General features: G+C 45.0%; 1 protein-coding gene across 4 annotated transcripts; it reads right to left on the bottom strand.

Annotated features, from left to right (window-relative positions):
• Positions 1 to 30: 30 nt before the first annotated feature.
• On the bottom strand, positions 31 to 25939 carry LMAN2L (lectin, mannose binding 2 like). Of its 4 annotated transcripts, none has more exons than XM_059406184.1 (9): positions 25706 to 25939; positions 24376 to 24494; positions 21021 to 21138; positions 20137 to 20219; positions 5708 to 5740; positions 4467 to 4628; positions 4263 to 4377; positions 1808 to 1927; positions 31 to 1499 (listed from the first exon to the last, which is right to left on the bottom strand). In XM_059406184.1, exons 1-9 carry the CDS (start codon positions 25890 to 25892, stop codon positions 1357 to 1359), a joined length of 1080 nt encoding a protein of 359 aa, XP_059262167.1. In that variant the 5' UTR covers positions 25893 to 25939; the 3' UTR covers positions 31 to 1356. The 4 variants fall into 4 exon arrangements, with proteins under 4 accessions (XP_059262167.1, XP_059262171.1, XP_059262168.1 ...); XM_059406188.1 differs by lacking the exon at positions 25706 to 25939 and adding an exon at positions 23622 to 23702 and having other exon boundaries at positions 24376 to 24462; XM_059406185.1 differs by lacking the exon at positions 5708 to 5740 and having other exon boundaries at positions 25706 to 25938.
• Positions 25940 to 27624: the final 1685 nt, after the last annotated feature.

Below are 27624 nucleotides of genomic sequence, written 5' to 3'. Positions count from 1 at the left end.
AAAGGAAAGACACTGAATTGGAAGCTCATGTCTGGTTTTCATCAGCCATTTTAAGAATTTCCCTTAGGCTACAGAAGTACAGGGCTAGGAGAGCTCAGAGCTCCAGGCCCTCCAGGGAGACTGGCCTACTGGCCATTTTAATCACAGGGCAGACAGGTGAGCAGCACATGACCCCTTGTCAGATAAGGCAGTGGAATAAGGTTTGACCCACAGAGGAGGACACTCAGGCTCTGTTGCTCAATGACAATGAACTCTTCCAGGCACAGAGGACGAGGGTCCATTGCTCCCAGATTTGCAATAGGAGAATAGCAACTGTTTCTCCACCATTAAGAAACAGAAGCCAAGTTTCCTCTTTGGAGAGTATCCAAGCCGAGGCTATAAAAAGGAAGCTTCTTTACATTTTGAACACTCCCAAGTGGGATTTCAAGAGTCCTATAAACACCAAACATGGAGTTCATCAGGCTCCAGAGTCCAGAAACATCTCCAATGGCCAGATCACATGGCAGATGCTGCTTCTGGTACTGAAACATGGAGCTGGCCAGTTTCCTAGTTACTCCCCTGACAACCATTAAGTCGTATAAGCTTCTCTCGACTTGCATACCCAACTTCTGGCCAAACCTGACTGAGGGCTTAAAGGAACCAACTGGGAAGGTCACAAACAAACCAACAGAACCAAGATGCGTGCTAAAGAACAACAGCTGGAGCAGTGAGCCAAAGAGCCCTCCACTGTGGCCACCTACTGAGGGTAGTGAAACAACAGTCTGTTCTGCAGCCCAAGGCTCTTTGGAGAGGCATCCAGATGTCTCTTCTAGCTCAGGCTGCATGTGGAGAGAGCAATGAGTGGAGGGAGAAGGCAACACAGGGAAGAAGTTTCCATCCGGATTTCCAGGGAGAATTCCTCAGGTGGACGGAGGCTTGGACGAAAAAACAAACCAACAAATGTATGCCTGGAAGGTATGAGGAGTTATCCGTGTTGTGTTCTCTGCAGATTTAAAAATGAAACACAACGATCCTCTGAGTCCAACAAAAAGGCAGCCTGAGCTATGAAATTCTTTTCTGTGATTTTTGGCATCAGAACCGTATATATACTCTCTCTGTCCCTTTTAGCTCCCAAGTGGAAGGACTGCAGGGAAAGGCACATCACAGCAGCGCTGCCCCAGGGTAGGTGGGCTTCCTGAACCAGCTAAATGTCCCCATGGATGTCAATGGCAATGCAGTATCCCTGCATTCAAAGCTCCAGTGAGAGAACAGAGTCCCTGACCAGCTGCTGGAGACTGGAGAAGACCCAGCTGGCTCGACACTCAGGCCAGCGCTGGCTCACGGTGACAGCCGCAGGCATGGCAGTAGCGGGATAGCTCAGTAGAAACGCTTCCGGCTCTGTTCCTGCCATTTGTTGTACAGTATGATGCCAATGACAATGGCAAATACGGAAAACACCAGCGAGAAAAAGACGATGAGGAAGAGGGCCAGGCCACTCAGGGGGGGCAATGGAGCAGTCACTGAGGAAACAAGAGGGAAGCACGTCAGAATCAGGAGCCCACCCAGTTGGAGTATCAAGTCCCCAGTTTCTGACACTCATTTCTGGGAGCCCGAGGGCAGAAAGACACTCCCTTTCCAGGGGCCTCAATTTAAAAAATGAGCAGCCCTACTCATCTGTAACATGGAGACCAGCAGAATGGCAGGAGCCTGTGCTCCATGAACACAGGAAATGGCCCAGCGAGCTGTGGGTGCAAGTCACCCCAGACCTCCCAGGCACAGGGACCTCCTCTCTAAGCACAGGGCCATTTCCCCGATCCCCTGCGCTCACCCTCAGGCAGCTTCATGTTGTCCACCGAGGGCAGGAACACATCTCGATGCAGCTTCTCCTCTTCTGGGGTTCTCTCCACCGTCAGTTCAAACAACTTCAGGGAGATGACGTCGTGATTATCTAAAGGAAAAAAGCATAGGGAGGACCCAAACCACCCCAAAAAGAGGTATCTTGGGAGTTTCACGCTACAGCTCATTAGCAGTGACCCTGGATTTTTTTTTTAGAAACATAAGTAATCTCTCCATCCTGCGTGAGGCTCAAACTCATGACCCCAAAATCTAGAGTCAGATGTTGTGCCAATTGAGCCAGCCAAGTGCCCCGCTAGCAGTGACTGAAAAAAATAACTGAAACCTGTTTCCTTTCATGTAAAAATAAGGATGGGGAATAGAGAATAATCTATTACTGAGGATTTAAGTTTTTATCAACAGGCATGCATTATCTATATAGTTTTAAAAAACTTAGATATAATGCAAGCATTAAAGCCCACCTCGTACGTAAAACCTTGGAACACAGTAAGGGAAGACACAGCACCAGTTTCCCATCCGTGCAGACAATATGCCCAAGCAAGATAGGAAAGGGCCTCATGCCAGCTGATTAATAGGCCTTGAGCAGGGCATAGCTATTGGCATGGCACACACTTTCCATCTGGGCAATGACATTCTCCACAGTTGCTTATAACTATCACCCTGAATATCTCACTAATAATTACTAGAGAAAGGATCAAGGAATTAGGGACTCCCATTTTTTTCCTCTATTTTTTAAGATTTTATTTATTTGAGAGCATGCACACATGCACGTGCATGAGTTTGGGAGGGGCAGAGGGACAAGTGGACTCCCCACTGAGCGGGGAGCCCAACACAGGGCTCCATCCCAGAACCTCTGGGATCATGACTTGAATGGAGGATGGACGCTTGACTGACTGACCCACCCAGGTGTGCTTTTTCTCTTTTTAAAGTGTTGTTATAATCTCATTGATTCAAACATGTTTGATGTGTTTCAAGACATTGAACTTGTTTACATCTTATAGATGATCAACATGACCCATCTGCCTCCAGTGGGAGCCCACTCAAGTTGGCTCTTGAGCTCTTTTACATGAACCTAGAAGTTTTTATCTTCCTTGCTTTCCTGGAAAGTTCCCAGCTTCCCCGTTTCCTGCCTCAGACCTGGTATCAGTCATTTCTCCAAGAAGCTCTTGTTTCCTTTAGCAGGAACTGGTATTAAGAGACCACAAAGCTGAATGCTAGGGGTACTCATGGCTACCAGCATGGTCACTAGAGACTGGATTTCTTTTTTTTTTTTTTTTTTTTTAAAGATTTTATTTATTTGTCAGAGAGAGAGCAAGCGAGAGCGAGCACAGGCAGACAGAGTGGAAGGCAGAGTCAGAGGGAGAAGCAGGATCCCTGCGGAGCAAGGAGCCCGATGTGGGACTCGATCCCAGGACGCCGGGATCATGACCTGAGCCGAAGGCAGCTACTTAACCAACTGAGCCACCCAGGCGTCCTGAGACTGGATTTCTTAAGAAAAAGACCTAATTTGTATTTAGGGCTATCCTACAGCCAGAGAACAGAGACTTACTAATGTAGACAGTATCACTGAACATCTAGAGCAAAGGACTTTTTCAGATAAAAATTATTCTATTTCCTACTAGCTTTATTCATAATGAATTACACTAGTCAAAAAGCCCAAAAGTTCAGTGCCTTACCTCTTCTCCAAAGAGGTTATGATTAAAGCTCAAGCCAAGGGACAGAATAAACACGGAAGGGGAAGCCACAAGTTGGAAATAAGTAGGAAGAAAATCCAGAGATAGAAAAGTAAAAGAACTAGGTACTGTTAATGCCACATAAATCAAATAGGAGTTTCAGAGTAACTGGTCAAACCAGCTAAAGAGAGGACAGAGAGCAAGGGCTGAGAAGAGAGTACCATGCGTGCCGAGGAAAGAGAAGTAGTTTGGATGAGAACAGTGCTAACATCTGGCTGAGATGCCCAGGAGGCCTGAGTGCAGCGGGCTAGAGTGGGGGATGGCCTGGACACAGAAGCCCCTGAACATACAACACATTCAAACACCAAGCTGGGGGCTGTCAGAAGAGGGACAACAGAGTCAGAGAGTTCAAGGAAAAGCTTAAGAGAAGGGGAGCTCAGCACACCAGGAGCTGGATGGGAAGGAACCAGACTGCAGAAAGGGCACCAGACATGAAGCACAGAACTCCAAACACGGGCTGGAAGAGCTGGCCTGAAGAGGCAGACCCTGCTTTCCATAGCACCAACCGTCTCCTAGAGCCAAATGCACTAGCCTGGGGTAGGGGTGTTTAAGGGTACCAGAACACCAGAAGAGAAGCACTGTCCAGGTACTTCCCAGAGCTCTCTTTGTCTGGTTCTCCCCTCAGAAGCCTTGCTAAGGCCCGGCACTCAAGACAGGACCTCGGTCAGGACAAATAAAGAGTGCTCATGGCAGTACCCGAGAGATCCCCAGTGATGGAGGAGGTGCCAAAGTAGTAGCCCCGGGGCAGACGGACCCCAGGCACCTCGATGCAGTCCCTCCACTCATGCTTGCCATCGATGTCCATCATTATCTAGAATAAAAAGAAAAGATACATCAGGGCTATGAAAGCAGGTGCAAGGCAGCCCATACCACCAACTGGTCGAGAAAGCAAGGACTCACCGTCAAATGTCTCTTGACATAGCGAATCACAAGGAAGGTGTCATAGTGCAGATTGCGGACAATGGCCGTACAGCCCCCCAGCTCTGTAGGCCGCCCATCCCGCTCATGATCGTAGCTGAGTGAGCCATTGTTCACCATGGCTGAGATATAGGGGAAGACCCGCTGGGAAAGCAGGGAAGGAAGAACAGAGGACAGTAAGGAAGCACACTTAGGAATGCCTGTACAAACAGCAATGGGAATTTTGCACATACAAGCTGAGCCCCTCCGGCAGACCAGACAACCACTCCACCTCATCGTTAGCGGCCCCTGAGAATGCACACTCAGATGATCAAAGGCTATGGCCCAGGAAGCAACTGAACTCTCCACCTGCCTTCGGGAATCCCCCTTGCTACCAACCCAGGTGGGCCTGAAATGGCCCCTCTGGAGTCTGACTCCAATCCTTCCAGAGATCACTGTTTGGCACTCACATACATACATGGCCCAGGACCGGTAGTTTCCTTTTGATGTATATATACCTTCTCCCCAATTTGCCATGTAAACCCCTCGAAGGGAAAAAAATCACTATACTTGTATGTCCCCATCTTCCATCCCCCACAACCTCCCACCCCCCACCCTCTCAGGTGAGCATTTTGCACAGAGCAGGTACTCTGAAAATACCTGTTTGATCAGGGAAATCTTTCCATTCCAGATAGCTCCTTTCAAATCCTCAAATCCTGTAAGCATATGATGGATGCTAAATGGATCAGGACTCAGAACCAGCACTGCCAGAACCAGGCTGCTGGCTGGTGTTCTCCAGCCACAAGGACTGTTCTTAGTCGAAAGACCTTCCAGCCCACTTAAGCTTCACCTACACATAACTTCTCCCCATAATACCCTGGGCAAGTTCTCCTACTGCAAGCTTCCCCATAAGCTACCAATCTTCCCACCTACTTCAGAGGCCCCGTCTCTCCAACAGTTGGAGGAGCGAATTCATCCTCAGAAATGATAGGCTAACCATTTAAGAACCAGCCCAGTGCTGAGGCAGTGCAGAGGCAGGGTGATGAAAGGAGAGGAAACAGATACATGCCCCTTCTCTGGTGACTTCCTCATTGTCCTCAATAGTCAACATGCAAGGTGGAGATGCAGTCAAAATCAGAGACTGGTGACTCTCAAGACAACAGCCACATGGGTGTGAACAGGAGCAAATGCTGAATGGACACAGAGGGAGTAAGGCATGGCCATGGCGTGTCAAGACTGAGTACCTGGACTCCTGGAGAATATCTCCTCTTCTGGGCCTGAGAGGGTCCAGCAGGTTTTTATAAAAATGAAAGAGGACACAGAAGACAGGAGACCAGGTCAGAAAGAAACAGCCATGGAAGAGCTTTGACCCAGCCGTGGTGGATGAGCAAACCGATCTAAATCCCCAAACAGAACTGCCGGATCTGTAGAGGGCATTTAGCAAGTCCTTACACCCCTCAAAATTACAGGCAAAACTATGTGGACAGATTGCTTGTATGTTTTCTAAGGAGAGGGTCTGTTACTATCCAATTCTTAAAGGGGCCCACTAGGAAAACCTCTCTAAGGCTTTCAGAGACTTCAAAAAACACACAACATTCCACTGTCCAAGAAGGCCCCACTTTGCTTATGTCTCTGAGAAGGCCAGGCCATGTGTTTTTGTCTGTACAGCTGCAGCAAGGGGAGACAAAGGAGTGACAAAGAGGGCCCATTTCTTCCAAATTCAAGATGCCGTTTACTGCCCAGGATCTTAGCCTAAAGGATAAATCCCACCACTTGAGAGACAATGGAGTTAACTCTAATCCAGAGGGATCATTTACCCTCTAATTGAACCTCATGGACATATATTTCCAAACAGCTGCTGTCATTCTAACCTACAATATGTGGACAGGGAAAAAGTTCCGTGTGAGCACTGCAGTATGGCAGATTTAGAAAAATCAAGAGGCTCAGGGATATTTAGCTTTGGTCCAGAGAACTGCTACAGTTCTAAGCTACTAGCGACAGGAGATACCCACACAAGCTCAGCCCAGCTCTACCCTATGGGAAGGATGTGTGAGGGTGTAGAGCCTGAAGCATTCCTCCTCCTATCAGTGAGCACCTATTAGGAACTGGGCACCGTTCCAGATGCCGGGGGCTCACAGAGCTGACATCACAATGGAAGAGATAACAAATAAATAAAATTACTTCAGAGAAAGAGGTGCCCAGCTGGTTCACTTGGAAAAGCAAGCAACTTCTGATCTCAGGGTCATGAGTTCGAGCCCTACTTTAGGTATAGGGGCTACTTAAAGAAATACAACTCACAAAAAAGCATTTCAGAGAGTATTAATGCTATGATGAGAATATAACAGGCAACATGATAAACTGCTAAGGGAACAAGCTCTCTGAGGAGTTGAGGCCTCATCTTTGGAGAGAGCCACCAAAAGATCTGCGGGCATAAGAAGCATGAGATCGACCTCTTCGAGGACCAGGAGGAGACAGCAGTGTCTGACACACAGCCAGTGAGGGAGAGGTGGGTGTGAGCTGAGACACAAGCCAGATCACACTGGGCCTCAGAAGCCACAGGAGGAAGGAGCACAGGGCAAGTCTCAGAGCAGACCCCCACTGCTCTGCTTCCATGCTACTGGTGGACTATGCCCAGGTCTACAGAAGGGTACGGAATGTGTCAGTAGGTGATCCAATTCTCAATACTCCTCTCCTACAGCGATCGTGTAGAACAAGGGAATTCATAGTATGCTGTCAACATACAGGAATGGGCTTCTGAAAAGGATGCTCCTAACTTCAGTGAACAATCAGGGAAAAGAAGGGATTAAAAATGCCCTGGGTAGCTCATTTATCAACCCCAGCACGCATGATCAGAAGTTTACATTGCATCTTTCAAGAAAGTGCCGGAGACAACTCTTCTTAAGCCATCAGAGCCTTCCTCTTCCCAAGGCTGGTGAGGCATCTGATTATCCAGTGACAGCCAGAGGTAAACTGGCCCCCAGCATCCTCTGGGAGAGCCTTCCAGCTGCAATCCCATGTGGGTCCCTCAGTCTCATTCAATAGGTCTGGGAGGGGCAGGGCATAGGATCATCTATTTCTCTCTTTTTTTTTTAATATTTTATTTATTTATTAGACAGAGAGAGATCAGAAGTGGGTACAGAGGCAGACAGAGGGAGGAAGAAGCAGGCTCCTAGCTGAGCAGAGAACCTGATGCGGGGCTTGACCCTGAGATTATGACCCAAGCCAAAGGTAGAGGCTTAATCCATTGAGCCACCTAGGCGCTCCCATATATTTTTCAAAAAGCACCACAGACAGTTGTAATATGTGGCCAAATCTAAGAACCACCGCACCAGACACAGTACCCCACAACTTTGAAGAATCTGTCTACTTCAGCAACTTGTGACTTGGCCTTCAACTTTTCACCTCACACTAGTAGTAAGTCTTTAAATGCCCTCTTATTTTCCATGCCCAGGCAGGAGTTAAGTGTTCCTTGGGAAGCCACTAATTTCACACAGCAGCTCATTTTCTTTCCTTGGAAAGCAGCCTATATATAGCCAGAACCAAAGGCTGAAGAATCCCTCAGACTCAGGCAAGGTGGTAGTTTCATTCCTAATTTAAGAGTCACGAAAAATTAGAGTCACTCCTACCTATTGTCCAAATGATTATTGCCTGTAGGATGAAGAAATGTTTCCAAATTTTCTACTACAAAGCCACTTAAAAAAAAAAAGAAAAAAAGCCCTCTATGTGGTAATTGTACCCTTAGCCTATCTTGACTAAAGGGAGACCTGTGAACTTGCAGACTTACGGATCCTATGCTAAAATCCCACAGATTCCAAGCATACAAGTAACTGTAAACTAGACAGAAAAAGGAGCCCACCGGCCTCTGTAATCAGGCAGACTGGGTCCTAACAGCAGTTATACGCTCAGAGCTGTATAACCTTGGGTGGATTACCGTAGCTCCTCGAGACATTCCATTTCCTCCCTGTAAGCAGAGAGGGTAATACAGAGCTAGATCACAGGGCTGATCACGAAGATGAAATGAGATACACAGCCTTTAGTAAGCTGTCTGGGAGTCAATAAATGTTCATTCGTTCTAGATACAAATACTACTCCCAGCTGTGCATAGAGGAGCGTCAAGGCACACTTGATCTTAGCCAAAAGGCCGAGAAGCGATGAGGAGCGTCAAGGCAAATACGCATCTTTTAGAGCAGTAATTCCTGGACCATTGGCTGTCACAGACTGGTAAAATCTCCAAAAATATGTTGGAGATTAATGGGCTTGCCATTTTTTGACCTATAAACATTAAATTACAATAATGACAGAACAATCATCTATAATAAACATTTTTAAAATAAAATTTTAATACCAAAAAAATAACAGAATTTCATGATAAACAATTTAGCACTCATGAGTTCACTTTACTATTTCTATTTTTTTTTTTAAGATTTTATTTATTTATTTGACAGAGACAGACATCGAGAGAGGGAATACAAGCAGGCTGAGTGGGAAAGGGAAAAGCAGGCTTCCCGCCGAGCCAAGAGACCAATGTGGGGCTCAGTCTCAGGACCCTGGAATCATGACCTGAGCCGAACGCAGACACTTAACAACTGAGCCACCCAGGCGCCCCTACTATTCCCATTGTTAAGACCAATGAAACTGGGGCACTTGGGTGGCTCAGTCAGTTAAGCATCCACCTTCGGCTCATATCATGATCCTGGGGTCCTGGGATCAAGTCCCACCACTGGCTCTCTGCTCACGAGGGAGCTTGCTTCTCCCTCTCCCTGCCGCTCCCTACTCAAGCTCTTTGTCAAATAAATAAATAAGATCTTAAAAAAAAAAAAAAAAAAAAGATCAGTGGAAGTTGTTACCAACCAATATGAGTTCATGAACCAGCATTTAGGAGCCACTCTTCTTAGAGTCATTTTTTCCAACCTAAGGCATAGTGCCGTGGAGTAAGCTGGCCAAGTTTGCTCTCTAGAACCTAGATATGAAGAAAAGGAGAGTGGGAGAGGAGAGGGAAAGAACAGAGCCACAAAAGCTACTGCCAAGGTGTCTGCAAAGTATCCCCTGGGAATGGCATTTAGTGGTATGAATGAGAATAATGGGCATTTTCAGAGCACTTACGCTGTGCCAGGCACTGTAGTCAGTAATGTGCACATACCCATTCATTTACTTCTCACAACCGTAAGTGGTGATATCAGTATCCCCACCGCACTGGTAAGAAAGCTTATTTAAGCAGTAAAACCAGGACCGGAAGCCAAGTAGTCTGGCCCCTCAGCCCTGGCTCAATATCCATGCTTCACTGTTCTCAAATCATTATGGAAAAGTGATTAGTATACACTGTTAGAAACAAACAAAACAAAAGCCCTAGGTCTCTAATATAACCTGAAACACAGAAATATTGGAGAATGGCTCCAGATTCTAAAAAAGGAAAGAAGAGGTGCCTGGGTGGCTCAGTCTCTTGAACAACTGACTCTTCATTTCGGCTCAGGTTGTGATCTCAGGGTTGTGGGACTGAGCCCATGCTGGGATCTTGTCCCTCTCCCTCTGCTCCTCCTCTAGCTTGTGTGCGTGTGCCTCTCTCTAACAACAACAACAAAAAAGACATCTTAAATTAAAAAAAAAGGACAGGAAAGAGGGGTACCTGTGTGGCTCAGTTGGTGAAGCATCCAACTCTTGATTTTAGCTTAGGTCATGATCACAGGGTCATGAGATCAAGCCATGCATAGAGCTCCCCACTCAGCAGGTAGTCTGCTTCAAATTATCTCTCCCTCTCCCCTTCTGGTGTGTGCACACACACTTTCTCTCTCAAATAAATAATTAAAATCTTTAATATGTATATTTTTTTTGTTTACTCATCAGTTGATAGAACATTGAGTTATATCCATTTTGTGGCTATAAACAGTGCTTATGAACATTTATGCAACTTTTTGTATAGACATGATTTCAATTTCTCTTAGGTATATACACCTAGGAGTGAAATTGATGGATGATATCAACTCTGTATTTAGACATTTGAAGCACTGACCAACTGTTTTCCAAAACAACTGCCCATTTCACATTCCCAACCAGCAGTGTATGAGAGTTCCAATTACTCCACACCCTTACCAACACTTACTAGGATTTGTCTTTTTTATTTAAGCTATGACTAAATAGCCACAAGTGGGTATTAAGTAGCATCTCATTGTGGTTTTGATTTGTATGGCCCTGTTGGCTAATGATACTGAACATCTTTTCATGCTTCTCCATCCTTTGTGTATCTTCTTTGGGGAAATACTTATTCAGATCCTTTGGTTATTTTTTTTTTTTAAGATAAAAACTATTTTCCAAGTAACCTTTACAACCAACATGGGGCTCAAACCCACAACCCCAATATCAAGTGTCACATGCTCCACCAACTGACCCAGCCATTTTTAGATGAGTTGTCTTTTTTACTATAGAACTATATCTAGAATATATAAAAACAAGTCCCTTATCATATATACAATTTTCACTGATTTTCTCCCATTCTGTGGGTTTATTTTTACTTTCTTGATGGTATCCTCCAAAGCATAAGTTGTTGCTTTGTGGGGTGGTTTTGTTTTTCTTTTGTTTGTTTTTTTTTTTTTAAACGTAGACTCCATGCCCAGTGTGGAGCAAATGTGGGGCTTGAACTCATGACCCTGACATCAAGACCTGAGCTGAGATCCAGAATCAGATGCGTAATTGACTGAGCCACCCAGGTGCCTGCCCCTGAAAAAGAAAAGAAGTAAAAACGGAGAAAAGAAAGGGTGCCTGGGTGGCTTGGTCAGTTAAGCATCTGCTTTCAATGGGCACATGGGTGGCTCAGTGGGTTAAGCCTCAGCCTTTGGATTAGGTCATGATCTCATGATCCCTTGCTCAGCAGGGAGCCTGCTTCTGCCTGCCTCTCTGCCTACTCGTGATCTCTGTGTGTCAAATAAATAAATACTTTAAAAAAAAAAAAGCATCTGCCTTCAGCTTGCATCATAATCCCATGGTCCTGGAATAAGCCCCACATCAGGCTCCCTGCTCAGCAAGGAGCCTGCTTCTCCCTCTCCCTCTCCCCTTCCACCCTGCTCATGCTGTCAGTCACTCTCTCAAATAAATAAATAAAATCTTAAAAAAAAAAAAAAGAAGTATAATCTATTTTTTTTCCCCAAATCATCTGTTTGTGTGTGGCTTTTGTTTTTGGTGTCGTATCTTAAAAACCTTTGCTTGATCCAAGGTAATGAAGAATTAACCCTATGTTTTCTTCTGAGAGTTTTAGTTTTAGCTTTTGCACTTAGTTTTCCAGTTCATTTCAAGTTAAATTTTTTGTATGGTGGGAACAATTTCATTACTCTGCATGTAGACATCCAGTTGAGTCAGCACCTTTTGTTGAAAATGGTTCTTTCGGGAGCCCAGGTGGCTCAGTGGGTTAAAGCCTCCGCCTTTGGCTCGGGTCATGATCTCACGGTCCTGGGATGGAGCACCGAGTCAGGCTCTCTGCTCAGCAGGGAGCCTGCTCCCCACTCTCTGCCTGCCTCTCTGCCTACTTGTGATCTCTCTCTCTGTCAAATAAGTAAAATCTATTTAAAAAAAAAAAAAAAAAAGAAAATGGTTCTCTCCCCATTGAATTATCTTGACAGCTTTATCAAAAATCAACTGATCATAAACATGAGGACTTACTTCTAGGACTTTCAATTCTATACCATTGATCTATAGGTCTATCCTTATGCCAGTACCACGCTGTCTTTATTACTGCAGCTTTGTATTAAGTTTTGAAATGAAATATGACTCCTACAACTTTGCTCTTCTTTATCAGTATTATTTTGGCTATTTTAGTTCTCTTGCATTTCCATTTCTTGCATTTTCGGATCACCTTGTCAATTTCTACGAAGAAGCCAGCTAGGTTTCTGATAGACACGGAATATGTCAAATCTAGAGACCAACGTGGGAAGCATCATCATCTTAACAATATAGCTGTTCTTTGACAACATGGGTTTGAACTGCATAGGTCCACTTCCATGTCAATTTTTTTTAAATACAAAGACAGTACTATAAATGTATTTTCTCTTAGGGTTTTAATAACATTTCCTTTTCTTTAGCCCATTTTATTGTAAAAATACAGTATACAGGGGCGCCTGGGTGGCTCAGTGGGTTGAGCCTCTGCCTTTGGCTCGGGTCACGATCTCAGGGTCCTGGGATTGAGCCCCGCGTCGGGTTCTCTGCTCATTGGGGAGCCTGCTTCCTCCTCTCTCTCTGCCTGCCTCTCTGCCTACTTGTGATCTCTGTCAGATAAATAAATAAAATCTTTAAAAAAAAAATACAGTATACAATACATATAACATAAAAAACGTGTTAATCAACTGTTTATATTATCTGTAAGGCATCTGGTCTGGTCAACAGTAGGCTATTAGTAGTTAAGTTCCAGGAGAGTCAAAAGTTATGTGTGGGGGCACCTGGGTGGCACAGTGGGTTAAGCCTCTGCCTTCAGCCCAGGTCATGATCTCAGGGTCCTGGGATTGAGCCCTGCATTGGGCTCTCTGCTCAGCAGGGAGTCTGCTTCGCCCTCTCTCCCTCTCTCTCTCTCTGCCTGCCTCTCTGCCTACTTGTAATCTCTGTCAAATAAATAAAAAATTAAAAAAAAAAAAAAAAGTTATGTGTGGCTTGTCAACAGTGTGTTAGGGGTGGGGTTGTCCGTGCCCCTAACCACCTCCCACTGTTCAAGGATCAACTATACTAAGTTTTCTGATTCATGACACAGGATATATTTCCATTTACTTAGGACTTAACTTTCTTTCAACAGTATTTTATAGTTTTCAGAGTGTACTTTTATTTTTAATTATTTGCAAGTATTTTATTCTTCATGATAGTATAAGTGGAATTTTTTTTAAGATTATTTATTTATTTGAGAGAGAGAGCATGTGTGCACACACAAGCCAGGGAGAGAGGAGAGGGAGGAGCAGACTCCCCGCTGAGCAGGGAGCCCAACTCGGAGCTTGATCCCAGGACCCTACGATCATGACCTGAGCTGAAGGCAAACGACTGAGCCACCCAGGCGTCGCTGGAACTGTTTTCTTACCTTCATTTTCTGACTGCCCAGTGCCAGCATACAGATGTATAATTGATTTTTGTATATTGATCTGGTATCCTGCAACTTTGCTGAATTCATTTATTAGTTCTAGCAGTATTCTTGCTAATTCTTTAAGATTTTCTACATACAACATCATGTCATCTACAGTTCTACATTTCCTTTGCAATCCAAATGTTTATTTTCTTTTCTTACACAACTGCCCTGACTAGAACCTCCAGTACAATGCTAAATAGAAGTAACAAGAATGGGGCACCTGGGTGGCTAAGTCGGTTGAACATCTGACTCTTGGTTTCAGCTCAGGTCATTCTCTCAGGGTCCTGGGATCAGGCTCTAAGTCCGGCTCTGCACTCAGTTCAAAGTGTGCTTGGGATTCTCTCGCCCTCTCCCTCTGCTCCTCCGACTCATGCCCCTGTTCTCTTTTTCTCTCTCTAAAATAAACAAGTCTTTTTTTTTTCTCTTAATAAATAAGTCTTTTAAAAAAAAAATAAGGGGGCGCCTGGGTGGCTCAGTGGGTTAAGCCTCTGCCTTCGGCTCAGGTCATGATCTCAGGGTCCTGGGATCGAGCCCCACATAGGGCTCAGTGGGGAGCCTGCTTCCTCCTCTCTCTCGCTGCCTACTTGTGATCTCTGTCTGTCGAATAAATAAATAAAAAATCTTTAAAAAAAAATAAATAAAAATAAAATAAAATAAGTAACAGGAAGGGATGTCCCCATCTTATTCCTGATCTTAGAGTGAAAGCATTCAGTATTTCACAGTTAAGTATGATATTACCTGAGGGTTTTCATAGATGCCCTTTATTAGGTTGAAAAAGTTCCCTTCTATTCCTAATTTGTTGAATGTTTTTATTAACATAAAGATACTACATTTTCTCAAGGTTTTTTTTTTTTTTAAAGATTTTATTTATTTATTTGACAAAGATCACAAGTAGGCAGAGTGGCAGAGGAGGAAGCAGGCGCCCTGCAGAGCAGAGAGCCCAATGCGGGGCTCGATCCCAGGACCCTGGGATCATGACCTGAGCTGAAGGCAGAGGCTTAACCCACTGAGCCACCCAGGCGCCCCCTTATTTTTTTTTTTAAAAGACTTATTTATTAAGAGAAAAAAAAGACTTGTTTATTTTAGAGAGAGAGAAAGAGAACAGGGGCACGAGTCGGAGGAGCAGAGGGAGAGGGCGAGAGAATCCCAAGCACACTTTGAACTGAGTGCAGAGCCGGACTTAGAGCCTGATCCCAGGACCCTGAGAGAATGACCTCCTCTCTCTCTGTCTGCCTCTCTGCCTACTTGTGATCTCTGTCTGTCAAAAAAAAAAAAAAAACTTTTAAAAAAAAAAAAAAAAAAGAATTTTTTAGAAGAACTGGTACTAACTCTACTGTCTTTGTTTGACAGAAAACAGTGAAGCCGTCTGGACCCAGGCTTTTCATTGTGAGTCATTTTTTATTACTAATTCAATCTCTTCCTGTTACAGATCTATCCAGATTTCCTATTTTTTCCATTATCTTTTTTTTTAATTTTATTTATTTGCCAGAGATAGAGAGAGAGAGTACACACAAGCAGGCAGAGAGGCAGGCAGAGGCAGCGAGAGAAGCAGGCTCCCCACCAAGCAAGGAGCCCAATGCGGGACTTGATCCCAGGACCCTGGGATCATGACCTGAGCCAAAGGCAGCGGCCTAACCAACTGAGCCACCCAGGTGTCCCCCCACTATCATTTTTAACAACCACTTCTGATCTGGCAATCTTACTATGGCACAGGCAATACCCTGCACTCCCAAAATAGTTCAACTCTTGACTCACTCACCTAAACTACAATTTCATTATTGCTGACAGGGAAATTGAGGTTACCATGTTAAACATATCTGTTAAACATAACATGTTTACGTTATGTTTAACAGATATGTTTAACAGCCCAAATGCAGGGCTCGATCCCACGACCCTGATATCATGAACATAAACATGTTATGTTTACCAATCTGTCCTGATTTCAGAGAGCCAAGCCTAAACTGAACTCCTGTTCTCAGATGCATTACTGGTTGCTAATATTTTCCCTGTATTTCCTCATGAACCAATGTGGCTGCAAGTAAGCTGAGCAACAAGGTCATGTGCTCTGTTGACAAGGAAACAAGAAACCAGAGCAACATTTTTACCACCACCTTGAGGGATTTGGTGAATTGTTCCACACTCCCTCCCGCCAGCTCCTGTTCTCGTCCCACACATCCTCTAGGTGACATTTGCAAGTTTTCAAAAGGTACCGTATTTGTCACCCTCTTCTGATGTACTTAAAAATAATAAAACAAAATAATGAGATTGTAGGCTGGAAGCAAACCCTCTCTGTGTCACTGACAAAATTTTATTTTTAAAGATTTATTTGACACAGAAGGAGCAGCAGGCAGAGGGAGAGGGAGATGCAGACTCCCCACTGAGTAGGAAGCCTGATGTGGGACTCCATCCCAGGGCCCTGAGATCATGACTTGAGCCAAAGGCAGCCACTTAACTGACCAAGCCACCTAGGTCCCAACGGACAAATTTTTTTAACCTTTCTTTACTTCAGTTTCTTACCCATAATGTAAAGATAACAGTAATATCTACCCCCAAAGAGTTGTTACAAGTAAATAACATGTATGAGTGTTGGAAACAAGGCCTGGCACCTTTATGTAGGCTATCAAAGTAAACCATGCCGCCAACAAAACACACTCAATTTTACCCTCTAAAATAGTTCCAAGTTGTTGCACTGAATATAAGCTCTAAGAACTAAAATTACATAGGAGATGATATGTGAATAATAAGTATCTCCATTCTTTTGGGGCGCCTGGGTGGCTCAGTGGGTTGAAGCTTCTGCCTTCAGCTCAGGTCGTGATCCCAGGGTCCTGGGATAGAGCCCCGCGTCAGGCTCTCTGCTCAGCAGGGTGCCTGCTTCCTCCTCTCTCTCTCTCTCTGCCTGCCTCTCTGCCTACTTGTGATCTCTGTCTGACAAATAAATAAATAAAATCTTTAAAAAGAAAAAAAAAAGTATCTCCATTCTCAAGGAAATCAACCTGGCAGAACAATGGATGGGAGAGAGTAGAGCATCATAATTAAAACCACAGCCTCTGGGGCACCTGGGTGGCTCAGGCATTAAGCGTCTGCCTTTGGTTCAGGTCATGATCCCAGAGTCCAAGATCAAGTCCCACACTGGGCTCCCTGCCCAGCCAGAAGCCTGCTTCTCCCTCTCCCACTCCACCTGTTGGTGTTCCTTCTCTCACTGTCTGTCAAATAAATAAAACCTTTAAAGAGTAAAAAAAAAAAAAGCACAGCCTCTGGTATCTGGTATGTTCAAAATCTGACTCCATTTATACTGGCTGTTATCTTGAACAAGACATTTCTCTAAGCTTCTGTACTCATTCATAAATGGGGAAAAATAATACTAACTCTAAGGAGTTCTGATGAGGATTAAGACAGTAAAGTACCTGGCACATAAGAGCCACCAAATAAACAAAAACCACTTTGATGAGTTTTCTTAAATGTCATTTTAATAAACACATGTGTTTAACAGGTAAACAACTAATACGGAAACAAGGACCTCGTATTGGTCCAGGGGTTCCCAATCCTGACTACACATGTGACTCACCCGGAGCACTCTGAAAAAGAAAGGTTGCCTACGCTGCACCTAAGACAAATAGAATTATACTCTGAGCTTGGGGCCTGGACATCCATATATTTTTTTTTAATTTCACTTTTTAAAATATTTTATTTATTTTATGGGGCACCTGGGTGGCTCAGTGGGTTAAAGCCTCTGCCTTCGGCTCGGGTCATGGTCCCGGGCTCCTGGGATCGAGCCCAATGTCGGGCTCTCTGCTCAGCAGGGAGCCTGCTTCCTCCTCTCTCTCTCTGCCTGCCTTGCTGCCTGATTGTGATCTCTGTCAAATAAATAAATAAAATCTTTTAAAAAAATAAAATAAAATAAAATATTTTATTTATTTTAGAGAGACAGGTAAGCACAGGTAAGCAGTGGGGGAAACGGGGAAGGGAATCTCCAGCAGACCCCACACTGAGCCCAATGCAGAGTTCGATCCTATGACCCTGATATCATGATCTGAATCAAAATCAAGAGTCAGATGCTTAATTAACTGAGCCACCCAGGTCCCCTGGACGTCAGTATTTTTAAAAGCACTCCAGGCAATCTCAATGTATAGCTGGGAGTGAGAACCTGAATAGCCAGAAAAAGTGCCAATCTTTACTAACCAAAACTAATTTTATTAACAAGACTCTTCTTACAAAATAAGCCATCACATCTGCCAAATGAGAACTACTATTATCCGATGGTGAAATGGAAGCTAAGAGAATCTCCACACTTTATTTCTGGAAGAAGCAGAGAGCCACATTTAGAAGTCTAGTCAAGCCCTAAATCTGGCCCCATACCCTTACTCAGATGCATCTCTAACTACCCCTATTTCCTCAGCATGACCATAAACCTAGTCATGACAGTCTCCTCATTAAAATCCTTTATAACAGGGACACCTGGGTGGCTCAGTGGGTTAAGCCACTGTCTTCGGCTCAGGTCATGATCCCAGGGTCCTAGGATCGAGCCCCAAATCGGGCTCTCTGCTCAGCAGGGAGCCTGCTTCCTCCTCTCTCTCTGCCTGCCTCTCTGCCTGCTTGTCATCTCTCTCTGTCAAATAAATAAATAAAATCTTAAAAAAAAAAAAATCCTTTATAACACTTACCCCCTCAGGATAAAGCCCAGACTCCTTACCAGGAACACCTCACCCCAGAATCTGGCCCCAGTGCGCACAGTGAGGATGAGTCACGTACATTCGGATGGCTCTGCCACTGGTCCAAACAGCCAAACCACCACCCACCCAAGCAGACACCACTCAATCTCAGGGGCCAGTCAACTTGCCCAAGAGGCAACAGTAAAGAATGGCACAGGAATGGTGGCAGCTAAAATTGAGCAACATGGCAAGACTGGGGCTCTGTTTTTCTTTCTAGCATCATCTCTCTCTGATCTCTTCTCTCACTTTATCACCTTAACACATGCTTTTCCCTCTGCATGGCACACTGGTTCCTAATTCTGCAGACATCAGTGTAAATGTCACTTCCTGGAGGAAGTCTTCCCCACCACCACCACACTGTCCTGCTCCTGGTTCGACACACCTCTTGTGTCTTCTACAGCACCCCACATTTCCCCCAGGAACATCCTCACACCTCAGTGCTCCTGAGTGCAAGGATCCTGCTGGTCTTCTCACTAAGTCTCGCAACTATTAAGCTCCTGCTGTATGGTGGAGTGAGGAGGAACATAGGAAACACGGAGATGCTACTGTGAACGGCCTCACAACAAAAAGTCATTTTCCTAACTTGGGTCTCTATTTCCACCGCTTACAGTGAACTCTGTGTGCAATGCTGAAACTGTTGAATCTGCTGAATCTGGGTGTTGCACATATGATCATGTATTCTTCCCATTTCTTTTAACAAGCCTTCGGTTTTTCATAAAAAAACTTTCATAAAGGGGCGCCTGGGTGGCTCAGTGGTTAAGCTGCTGCCTTCGGCTCGGGTCATGATCTCAGGGTCCTGGGATCAAGCCCCGTATCGGGCTCTCTGCTTGGCAGGGAGCCTGCTTCCTCCTCTCTCTCTGCCTGCCTCTCTGCCTACTTGTGATCTCTGTCTGTCAAATAAATAAATAAAGCCTTTAAAAAAAAAAAAAAAAAAAAAACTTTCATAAAAAACTTTAAGGAAAAAAAATAAAGTGAGTTCTGTCTCTATCCTCAATACTGCCTTTCTTGCTATTATTTAGCTACAGGATATCCATCAACACCTGTCATAATTGCTTTCCCACCATCTAATGTCATGGCCATCAGGCAAAGAATATAAACCTGTTGGCAGTATAAGAAAGTACTAAAGACGGGGCGCCTGGGTGGCTCAGTGGGTTAAGCCGCTGCCTTCGGCTCAGGTCATGATCTCAGAGTCCTGGGATCGAGTCCCGCATCGGGCTCTCTGCTCAGCGGAGAGCCTGCTTCCCTCTCTCTCTCTCTGCCTGCCTCTCCATCTACTTGTGATTTCTCTCTGTCAAATAAATAAATAAAATATTAAAAAAAAAAAAAAAAAAAAGAAAGTACTAAAGAACCCTAGGGTCAGCCAACAAAAAGCAAGAGGCTTCTGCCAACAGCCAGAAACGGGACTGGAACAAAACGTTTCCTCCAGGACAACAGAATTGCTGTTCGGGTCTAAAAACAGGAAGAAGAAAAGGAGACTCGAAAGAGTGAGCAAGCTACAGAAGAGAGCACAGCAGTGATCTATTAAGTCAGGGGAGCTGAGTTATATAAATTCAGCTTGCTCTGGTGCAGGGCCTAGGAGCCAAATCACCAACCAGCCAAGCATGCTCGATTCCAGCAGCTACCTAATGTGCACAAAAGAACACTGTGAACACTAAAGAAAAAGGCCCCAATCACAACAGCCATTCCCAAAGGACTGTGCACCATAAACTGTTCTCTCTAGAACACTCTGACAAGGATATTAACTTTTCAAGTTCAACAGATGAAAAAAAAAGAATGAAAACCCTCACTTTCTAGCCCCTGTTCCCTCGTGAATGTTCCTGAGGCAAAGAACTGTGATATCAGTGCAGCTGACCTAAGCTCTAACACTTGCCATTACCTCTTGCTGCTTCTCCTCATTGGGGTACGTGTCTACAAATACTCCCAGCCCCACAAATTTGTCCATGTTTCCAAACACAGGCCCTAGAGAGAGAGAACAGATGATGAACAATGAAATAAAGCCAAGAGTTGATAAAGGAAAAACATATCACTATGATGGACGAAAAAGTAAAATTCAAGTGACTCCCAGGCCTCTCTTTAAGATGAGAAAACATATGTAAAAGCATCCGGTAAAGTGCAGGGCCTGTACCAAGCACCCAATAAAGTCGGTAGCTGTTTGTTACTGAAGGCAGGGGGAAGAGAGAAGGCCACTGCAACACTGTTTAGCACTACAGCTGCTCCCTGGTCCAAACCAGTTGCTAAGGCGCCCCAAAAGAATTTTGCTTCACGAACGCTTGGTGACAACTATGCCCCTGAGAGAGAGCTGAATTCCCAAGTTCCGCTTCTTGTTGCAAAAAAGAGATCAGGTCAAATCAGGTTGAGTTTGCCACGTCCTTGGAGCAACAGCTCCCATGCAACTCCTAACTCAAGGAGTTCTGAGACCATTCACTACACATGCTACGAAGAAGTCAGCTCACCCAGTCACCTGTTTGGGAAAGCCAGGGCTTTCACCCACCCAAATGGCCATTCGGCCTCCAAGGGAAACCAGAAGGGACTAATTAGCACAATCTCGCCCCAGGATGAGTCAAGTTCTGCTGCTCTATTGGAACTCAGACCCCATTCTAGAGACTGGATAGGCTGGTCTTCATCCGCAGACATCAAGGGAGTGGGAAAACTGCTGGCACTGGCGGGGCGGGGAAGGGAAGACATATGCTTCTCAAAGAGAGGGCACATGAGAAAGCAGACCTGTCGTACCCCACACAAGAGCACCCAGGCTCCCAATACCTGGCTGCATCCGATCCTTCGTGTACCAGATTGCCAAGCCATCCCCATGCAGATTCTTCTTCCCTTGTCCGTGGATTTTGAAGTGCACCTGCAACTCCCAGTCTCTCAGGAAGCAAGGCTAGAGTGAAAAAGACACCGGAATCAATGAAAGGCACGAAATGTGAAAGCCCTCAAGCCCTCAGAGTGGTCTAGAGACTTGGAAAACCTAAGTTCAGGCAACATGAGGCAACGGGTTGAAACTGAAATCTATGACTTACTAAGTGTTTGCGTCATAAAATCAAACAGGTTAGGCCATCCAACTACATATGGTATTTACTATAAGAGTGAATAAGCCTCCCAATTATCTTCAGTACCTCCCATAGGAACAGGACAGTACTCCAAAGTTGGAAAAGACAAGAGATTGCTAAGGCGGCAGAGCAAAGCATCTCAGCCTTTAGAGTACAGGTGGCTATCTGCAACTTCAGATCACTCCTCTGACAGATTCTAAAAACTGTGGATTTCAAGAAAGGTCAAAGTCTCATTCATTACAAAAGAATTTTTTTTTAATTAAAAAAAAAAAGGCAAGGGGCACCTGGGTGGCTCAGTGGGTTAAGCCTCTGCCTTCAGCTCAGGTCGTGATCTCAGGGTCCTGGGATCGAGCCCCGCATCGGGCTCTCTGCTCGGCAGGGAGCCTGCTTCCCCCTCTCTCTCTCTGCTTGCCTCTCTGTCTACTTGTGATCTCTCTGTCAAATAAATGAATAAAATCTTTAAAAAAAAAAAAAAAAAAAAAAGGCTAAGTCATTATGCAAAGGTTTCCAGGAATAATTAGCAGACATGTAAACAACTCTAATTAGCTAGACTTGGCCCTATGTGAAGCTGAGGGGCAAGCTAGAATTCCCCAAGAGGGGGTAAATTACAGTTACAGTTCCCTAAAACCTCATGCCCATGGCCAAGAAGCATAAATGTACCAAAGGAAAACACCACCATCCCCACCCCAGGGACAGCTTCTGATGGAAAAACATTAAGGAGGTGGATACTAAAAAGACTCCTGTGTTTGTTCTTTGGGGTTTTTTTTCTTTAACTGTGTATCAAAGGCTTGGAAAAATGGAGAAGGAGATAAGTGGATGGTTAAGTGCTCTAAAGAGCTGAACACTTTTTCAAGGAGAAAGCAGAGTAGCTATCTGGCTTATACAGGCTCCTGATTAACAGTCACTACGAACAAAGAAGGGAATGAGGAGCAGATAGGCCAACAGGATTCACCCAGAATCTTTATACAGATTGTTCTGGCTCTTGAGCAAGATATTGCTAGATCATTTTTAGCTTTCATTTTTAATTTCTGGGAAATCTTCCAAAAGTGTTAGTATCAGGAGCACACAGTCAAATGAAAGGGATGAAGTTACTTCTGAATTCATCAAAAAAACCCACAGTATCTGATAGCTTACCCTACCTTGAAGAGCCCAGTCCCTGCGTTGTTGTTCTGGGTTCTCTTTCTGCTGTTTCACTTAGATGTCAGGACAAGAGTGAAATTCAGTGGCAAGAAGCTGCCCCAGAGCCAGAGGGTAGGTATTATTCCCCCTGGGATGAGACCAGGGTTAGAGAGGTTCACACTGAGCCAAGAGGTGCCTGCCACTTATCCTGGCCTCCTCTACCATAGTGCCATATGCCTTTGCTCAGGGCTATACCTCACAGAGCTTCTGAGACTTGGCTGTACATTAGATTCACTTGGGAGCTTTTAAAAAATCCAAGTAACCACAGGTATCAACTCACCTGGACAGCCAATTTGAGAACCACTGTTCAAACAAATACATCCTATTCAAATAACTCAGAAACAGCTCCAAAGCTTCTTCTGATAGATAACAACAACAACAACAAAAATACAGCATCAGACAATCTGAAGATGGGCAGGATAACTAGATCCTAAACTAGAACTGATGCTAAAAGAGTTATGTAGGGACAGCTAGCAGGTCAGCAGCAAAGCATCTAGCCCTGGACATAATCATTTAGTTACCAGAGATCTCCATCAATGAAGCTTATAACAGATGCATGTAACACACATTTCTGTAACCATTTTAACTTTCCAAAGTTTTTCATGTCTATTGTCTTATTCTCACAATAACCCTAGTGGGCACGGAGAAGGTATTACAAAGCGCATTTGGCAGACGGAGAAAGGGAGCAATGAGAGAATTAAGTAACAGCGGAGGGCTCACAGTGGGTGTGTAATACGGCGAGATCTGGAACCCAAGTCTGTCAACTGCCAGCCCTTAGTCTCTTCTACCAGAACACGCCGCCCTGTACTCTGTCCAAGAATGAGTTCAACACTACAATCTGGGTTAAGAGGCCAGCTTGTGCAAATAGCTCAAGTAGAAACTTCTCTTATCCCTCTGTTCTGTTAGAATTCTCTGTCACATAAAATGAACAGGGAAAAGAAACTGTTCTCTTTGCTGAGGTTCACTTATCAATGACCATGAAAAGTTGTAAATCAAAAATCATGAAAAAGTAAGTTCTTAGCTTATGAGAACCCAAGAAAAAGTATTAAAGAATGCCAAGGTCATTCCCAAAAGTAAAGTGGTTGTAAAAGATTTAGAAAGAGCCCTAGAAACCAAAAAGAAAGCATCGTCTTACACTTGTACAAAATCACAGTGCAGCCACACCAGGAATACTGCATTCACTTCTTGCCGCCATACCTCAAGGAAGACAATGTAGCTAGAAAAGGTCCAGAGAAGGACAAATAAAATGACCAAGGGGCTCCAAGTGGCTTTCACATGAAAATAAAATTTAAAATTAGACACTTCAAAGTGAAATAACAAGGGCAGATACTGGGATGAAGTTTAGGTTAAATTTAAAGGAGCAATTCTACTTTACGAAGTAATTAAATGTGAATTAAGTTGTTAACCTCCAAGAAGTAACAGTATCAGGTCAATCAGGAATTAAGACATTTCAGAAAACACGGAGCCTGGGTGGCTCAGTTGGTTAAGCATCTGCCTTCAGCTGAGGTCGTGATCCCAGGGTTCTCAGATCAAGTCCCTCACTGGGCTCCCTGCTCAGTAGAGAGCCTGCTTCTCCCTCTCCCACTGTCGATCCCCCACTTATGCTCTCTCGTTCTCTATCAAATAAGTAAAATCTTTAAAAAAAAAAAAAAAGACTTTTCAGAAAACACAATCAAAATGGATTATTTGCTATAACTGGAACAACTGAGAGCATGCCTCTACATATCTGATTGCACTGTGAAGGTCATCCATATTCTATGAAATGAAAATCCGTGACATCCACAGAAGACAGAGCACTGGGGATAAACAGTAAAATTAAGTCAATATGCCACTGCTTAACTTTTTCAGGCTTTCTGGACCACCAACACAGGAGGGAGAAAGATTCTTACCACCCGGTTCCACAGGGCACCCTGTTTACTTTGCATATCTGGGGTAAGGCGGATATACTGGGTCATCACCATGGCGTTGCCCATCAGATTCCACAGTGAGGAACTGCCCGTGCCCACACCTACAGGGAGGAAGTAGATCAGTTAACACTCTTCAACACCAACCCACTCTGAAACCATCATGGATCCCTCCTAAAACTGGAGTCATCGTCATCTTCTCCCTTTCATGACACTTGATCTCCTACCTTGCCTTTCATAAATCTCAAATCCTTAACATCTCCACGGCTTCCTTTCACAAAGGCCTTCTCAGGTGAACACCCCAGAGCACATCAGAGATAGCACTTTATTCCTGCCTCAATAACCACAGCTTAGATCCATTCCTCCCATTTTATATGTAAATTTTAGCACCATAAAAGAAAAAAAAAAAAAAACCACAACTCCCCAGTTCTACCAAAAAGAGCTTGACTCTCAGGCCTCTAGGGCTTAATCACATCCTTTCTGTAAACAATACAAGGGTGAAGGTACTTCTCCCAGTACCTCAGGCTTCATGCCTCTTGCCAAGTGAGAACTGTGTCTGTAATAGTCCATTGTGCTACCAGAGACAGCACAGATGAGGCACTCAAGGCATCTGCTGAGTGAATAAATGATCACCCTTAGCAGCTCTGTATATACACTCTTGCACTTTCAGTGATTTGTCTGCTGTCCCACACTCCAGTGGGGACACAGACTTGTGTGAGTTAAGCCACATGCATTGATTTGGTCCTCTCTGTAGCTAACTACATAAATTTTCTGGTCGATAAAGCTGTGTCTAAGAGCCTAAGAACCCTGAACAGAGCAAAGCTAACTAGCCTCTTTCATCAACAGGGCTCCTGGACTGGAGAGCAGGTGTTTTAACCGGCAATAGAATTTCCTCCTTCTCAATCCGGCCAAGTTCTATCCCGGCTCTGCCTCCTGCTTCATTTCTAGCACATCCACAGCTCCATCGAGAGACCGGCTTTTTGCTAGTGGCCTTCAGTCACTACCCACCATTTGCAGTTCTACCCCCTCCTACATTACTGCTGTCCAACTCCGAGCTCCCCTTTGTCCAGGCCTAGCGCTAGCGGCATCCGAGCCCGGCTTCGACCTGCTGGAAACTTCCAAAACGGGGGGCGGGGAGAGCTGACCCCTGCCCTTTGGACCCGAGGCTCCCAAACGCTGCGGGAGTCCCCGTGTGCCCTCCCCCCGCCGGCAATTTCCTTGGGGCCACGAGCCTTTAGCCACCCCCGGTCACTACCGCTGAGCTCAGATCCCGAAGCCCTCCCCGTGCACGACCACCTCGCCCCGGGCGCCTCACCCTGGTAGGGCTTCGACAGCGAGTGCTCCCGTTTCAAGTACTCGAACGTTTGACCCGCCCCGACTTGCCGTGGTCCCTGCCCAGACCCCATCAAAAGAAGAAGGAGCAACATCCTGGACCAATTCCGAGCCGACAAACGCTGCCGCCACCGCTGCCACCACCCAGAGGGTCCTAGAGTCGCCGCCATCTTTCCCACCGCCGTCCCTTCATTAAAAGCCCGCCCCGTAGGCCAAGCCATTAGCCCCAGGAACCATCTGCCCCGGGTCCCATTGGTTCTCCTCGAGCCCCCGCCCCCGCAGGTGAGCATATCACCGATTGGCTGGCTTGGGTATCAGTTGCCTTGCCAACCCAGGAAAGGGGCGTGGCCTAATGCCTGGCCTCCCTTATTTGCATTTGTCCTGAGCTCCACTAGGCCTGCTGGGAGACGTAGTGATTTCCATTTTGTCTCTGCGTTCCACAGTAAATTTAAAGAGATAAAATGTTTCTCCCAGTTTCACGCAAATGTTCTATCCTCTCTCCCATAGTACCCTTCTGTCTGTGGAGAGCTCTCCATCGGATGTAGAACTGAACGGAGAAATAGTCCACAATTACTGTAGCTGGACAATTTTCAGGAAAATTGCCAAATTTCTAAAAGACTTGAACAGAACAAAGAATTTGACCTGATGACATTTATAGAAACTCCACACGCCAACAGCAGAAGACACATTCTCTTCAAGTGCAAAAGAAAGATTTGCCAAGATAGCCCGGGTAAGACAAACCAAAACACCACCTCCACAAATGCAAAGGAAATGAAAGCACAAACAAAAGACGATCTCCTATCATGATGGAATTGGACTAGAAATTGGCAACTGAAAAATTTCTGAGAAATCCCCAAATATTTGGAAATTAAACAACTCACTTCTAAATAACCCATAAGGAAGAGCTGCTAAATGATTGCAGCGAGAGTTCTGAAAAATGGAACAGGGTTATCAATCCTCTAGCTGGGTGGCACAGTAATATACACAAAAGAGTATGAAACCAGAAGAGTTAAGAGTCATCCCAGGGGCGCCTGGGTGGCTCAGTGGATTAAGCCACTGCCTTCGGCTCGGGTCATGATCTCAGTGTCCTGGGATCGAGTTCCGCATCATGATCTCAGTGTCCTGGGATCGAGTCCCGCATCGGGCTCTCTGCTCAGCGGGGAGCCTGCTTCCCCCTCTGTCTCTGCCTGCCTCTCTGCCTACTTGTGATCTCTCTCTCTGTCAAATAAAATAAATAAAATCTTTAAAAAAAAAAAAAAAAAGAGTCATCCCAGCTTCCCACCTTTTCCTCACCAGTTCCATCACCCAATCAATAAATAAGTACAGATGATGTTATTCCTAATCACCTCTCAACGTCATCACGTCCTTTCCATCCCTTGCTTTGTCTTTCTCCAAACCACAACACGTGTGTTACTCTGATCACCATCATCCACACGGCCACCGAAGTGACCTAAAGGGTCTAACCATACCTGAGTGTCAGGGGTAAATGAGTTGACACTGGTAAAGCTCTTAAACAGTCGCCAGAATGTAGTAAGCACTGTATCATCACCATTATTAGTGTTAACTGAGTCCTTAATGGTTACCATCACCTGTTGGGAAGAGATTCAAGCCCCTCAACTTGGCAAACAAAGCCCCCTGCCACTTGGTTCTGTCATTCTCTGCCTTTATTGCCCACTGCTTCCTTTCTTCATCTATACCCTCCAACTTTTCCTCTTCCCCTCTCCTTTTCCCCAGGCCACCTCCTCCTGGAAGCCTTCTCTGACCTCCTCAGGCAACAGCAGTTGCCCCACTCTGAGCTCTCAATGTTGCCCAAGCATATTTCTTTCAGAGCACTTGCCAGGTCTGTGTCTGTCTTCCTAACAGACTTAACCAAGCTTAATTCTCTATTTTCTGAACATAAAT

This window comes from Mustela nigripes, chromosome 7, assembly GCF_022355385.1.
Source record: "Mustela nigripes isolate SB6536 chromosome 7, MUSNIG.SB6536, whole genome shotgun sequence".
Taxonomy (NCBI): domain Eukaryota; kingdom Metazoa; phylum Chordata; class Mammalia; order Carnivora; family Mustelidae; genus Mustela; species Mustela nigripes.
The sequence above is the reverse complement of the archived record's forward strand: the minus strand, read 5'-3'. Positions and strand labels throughout refer to the sequence as shown.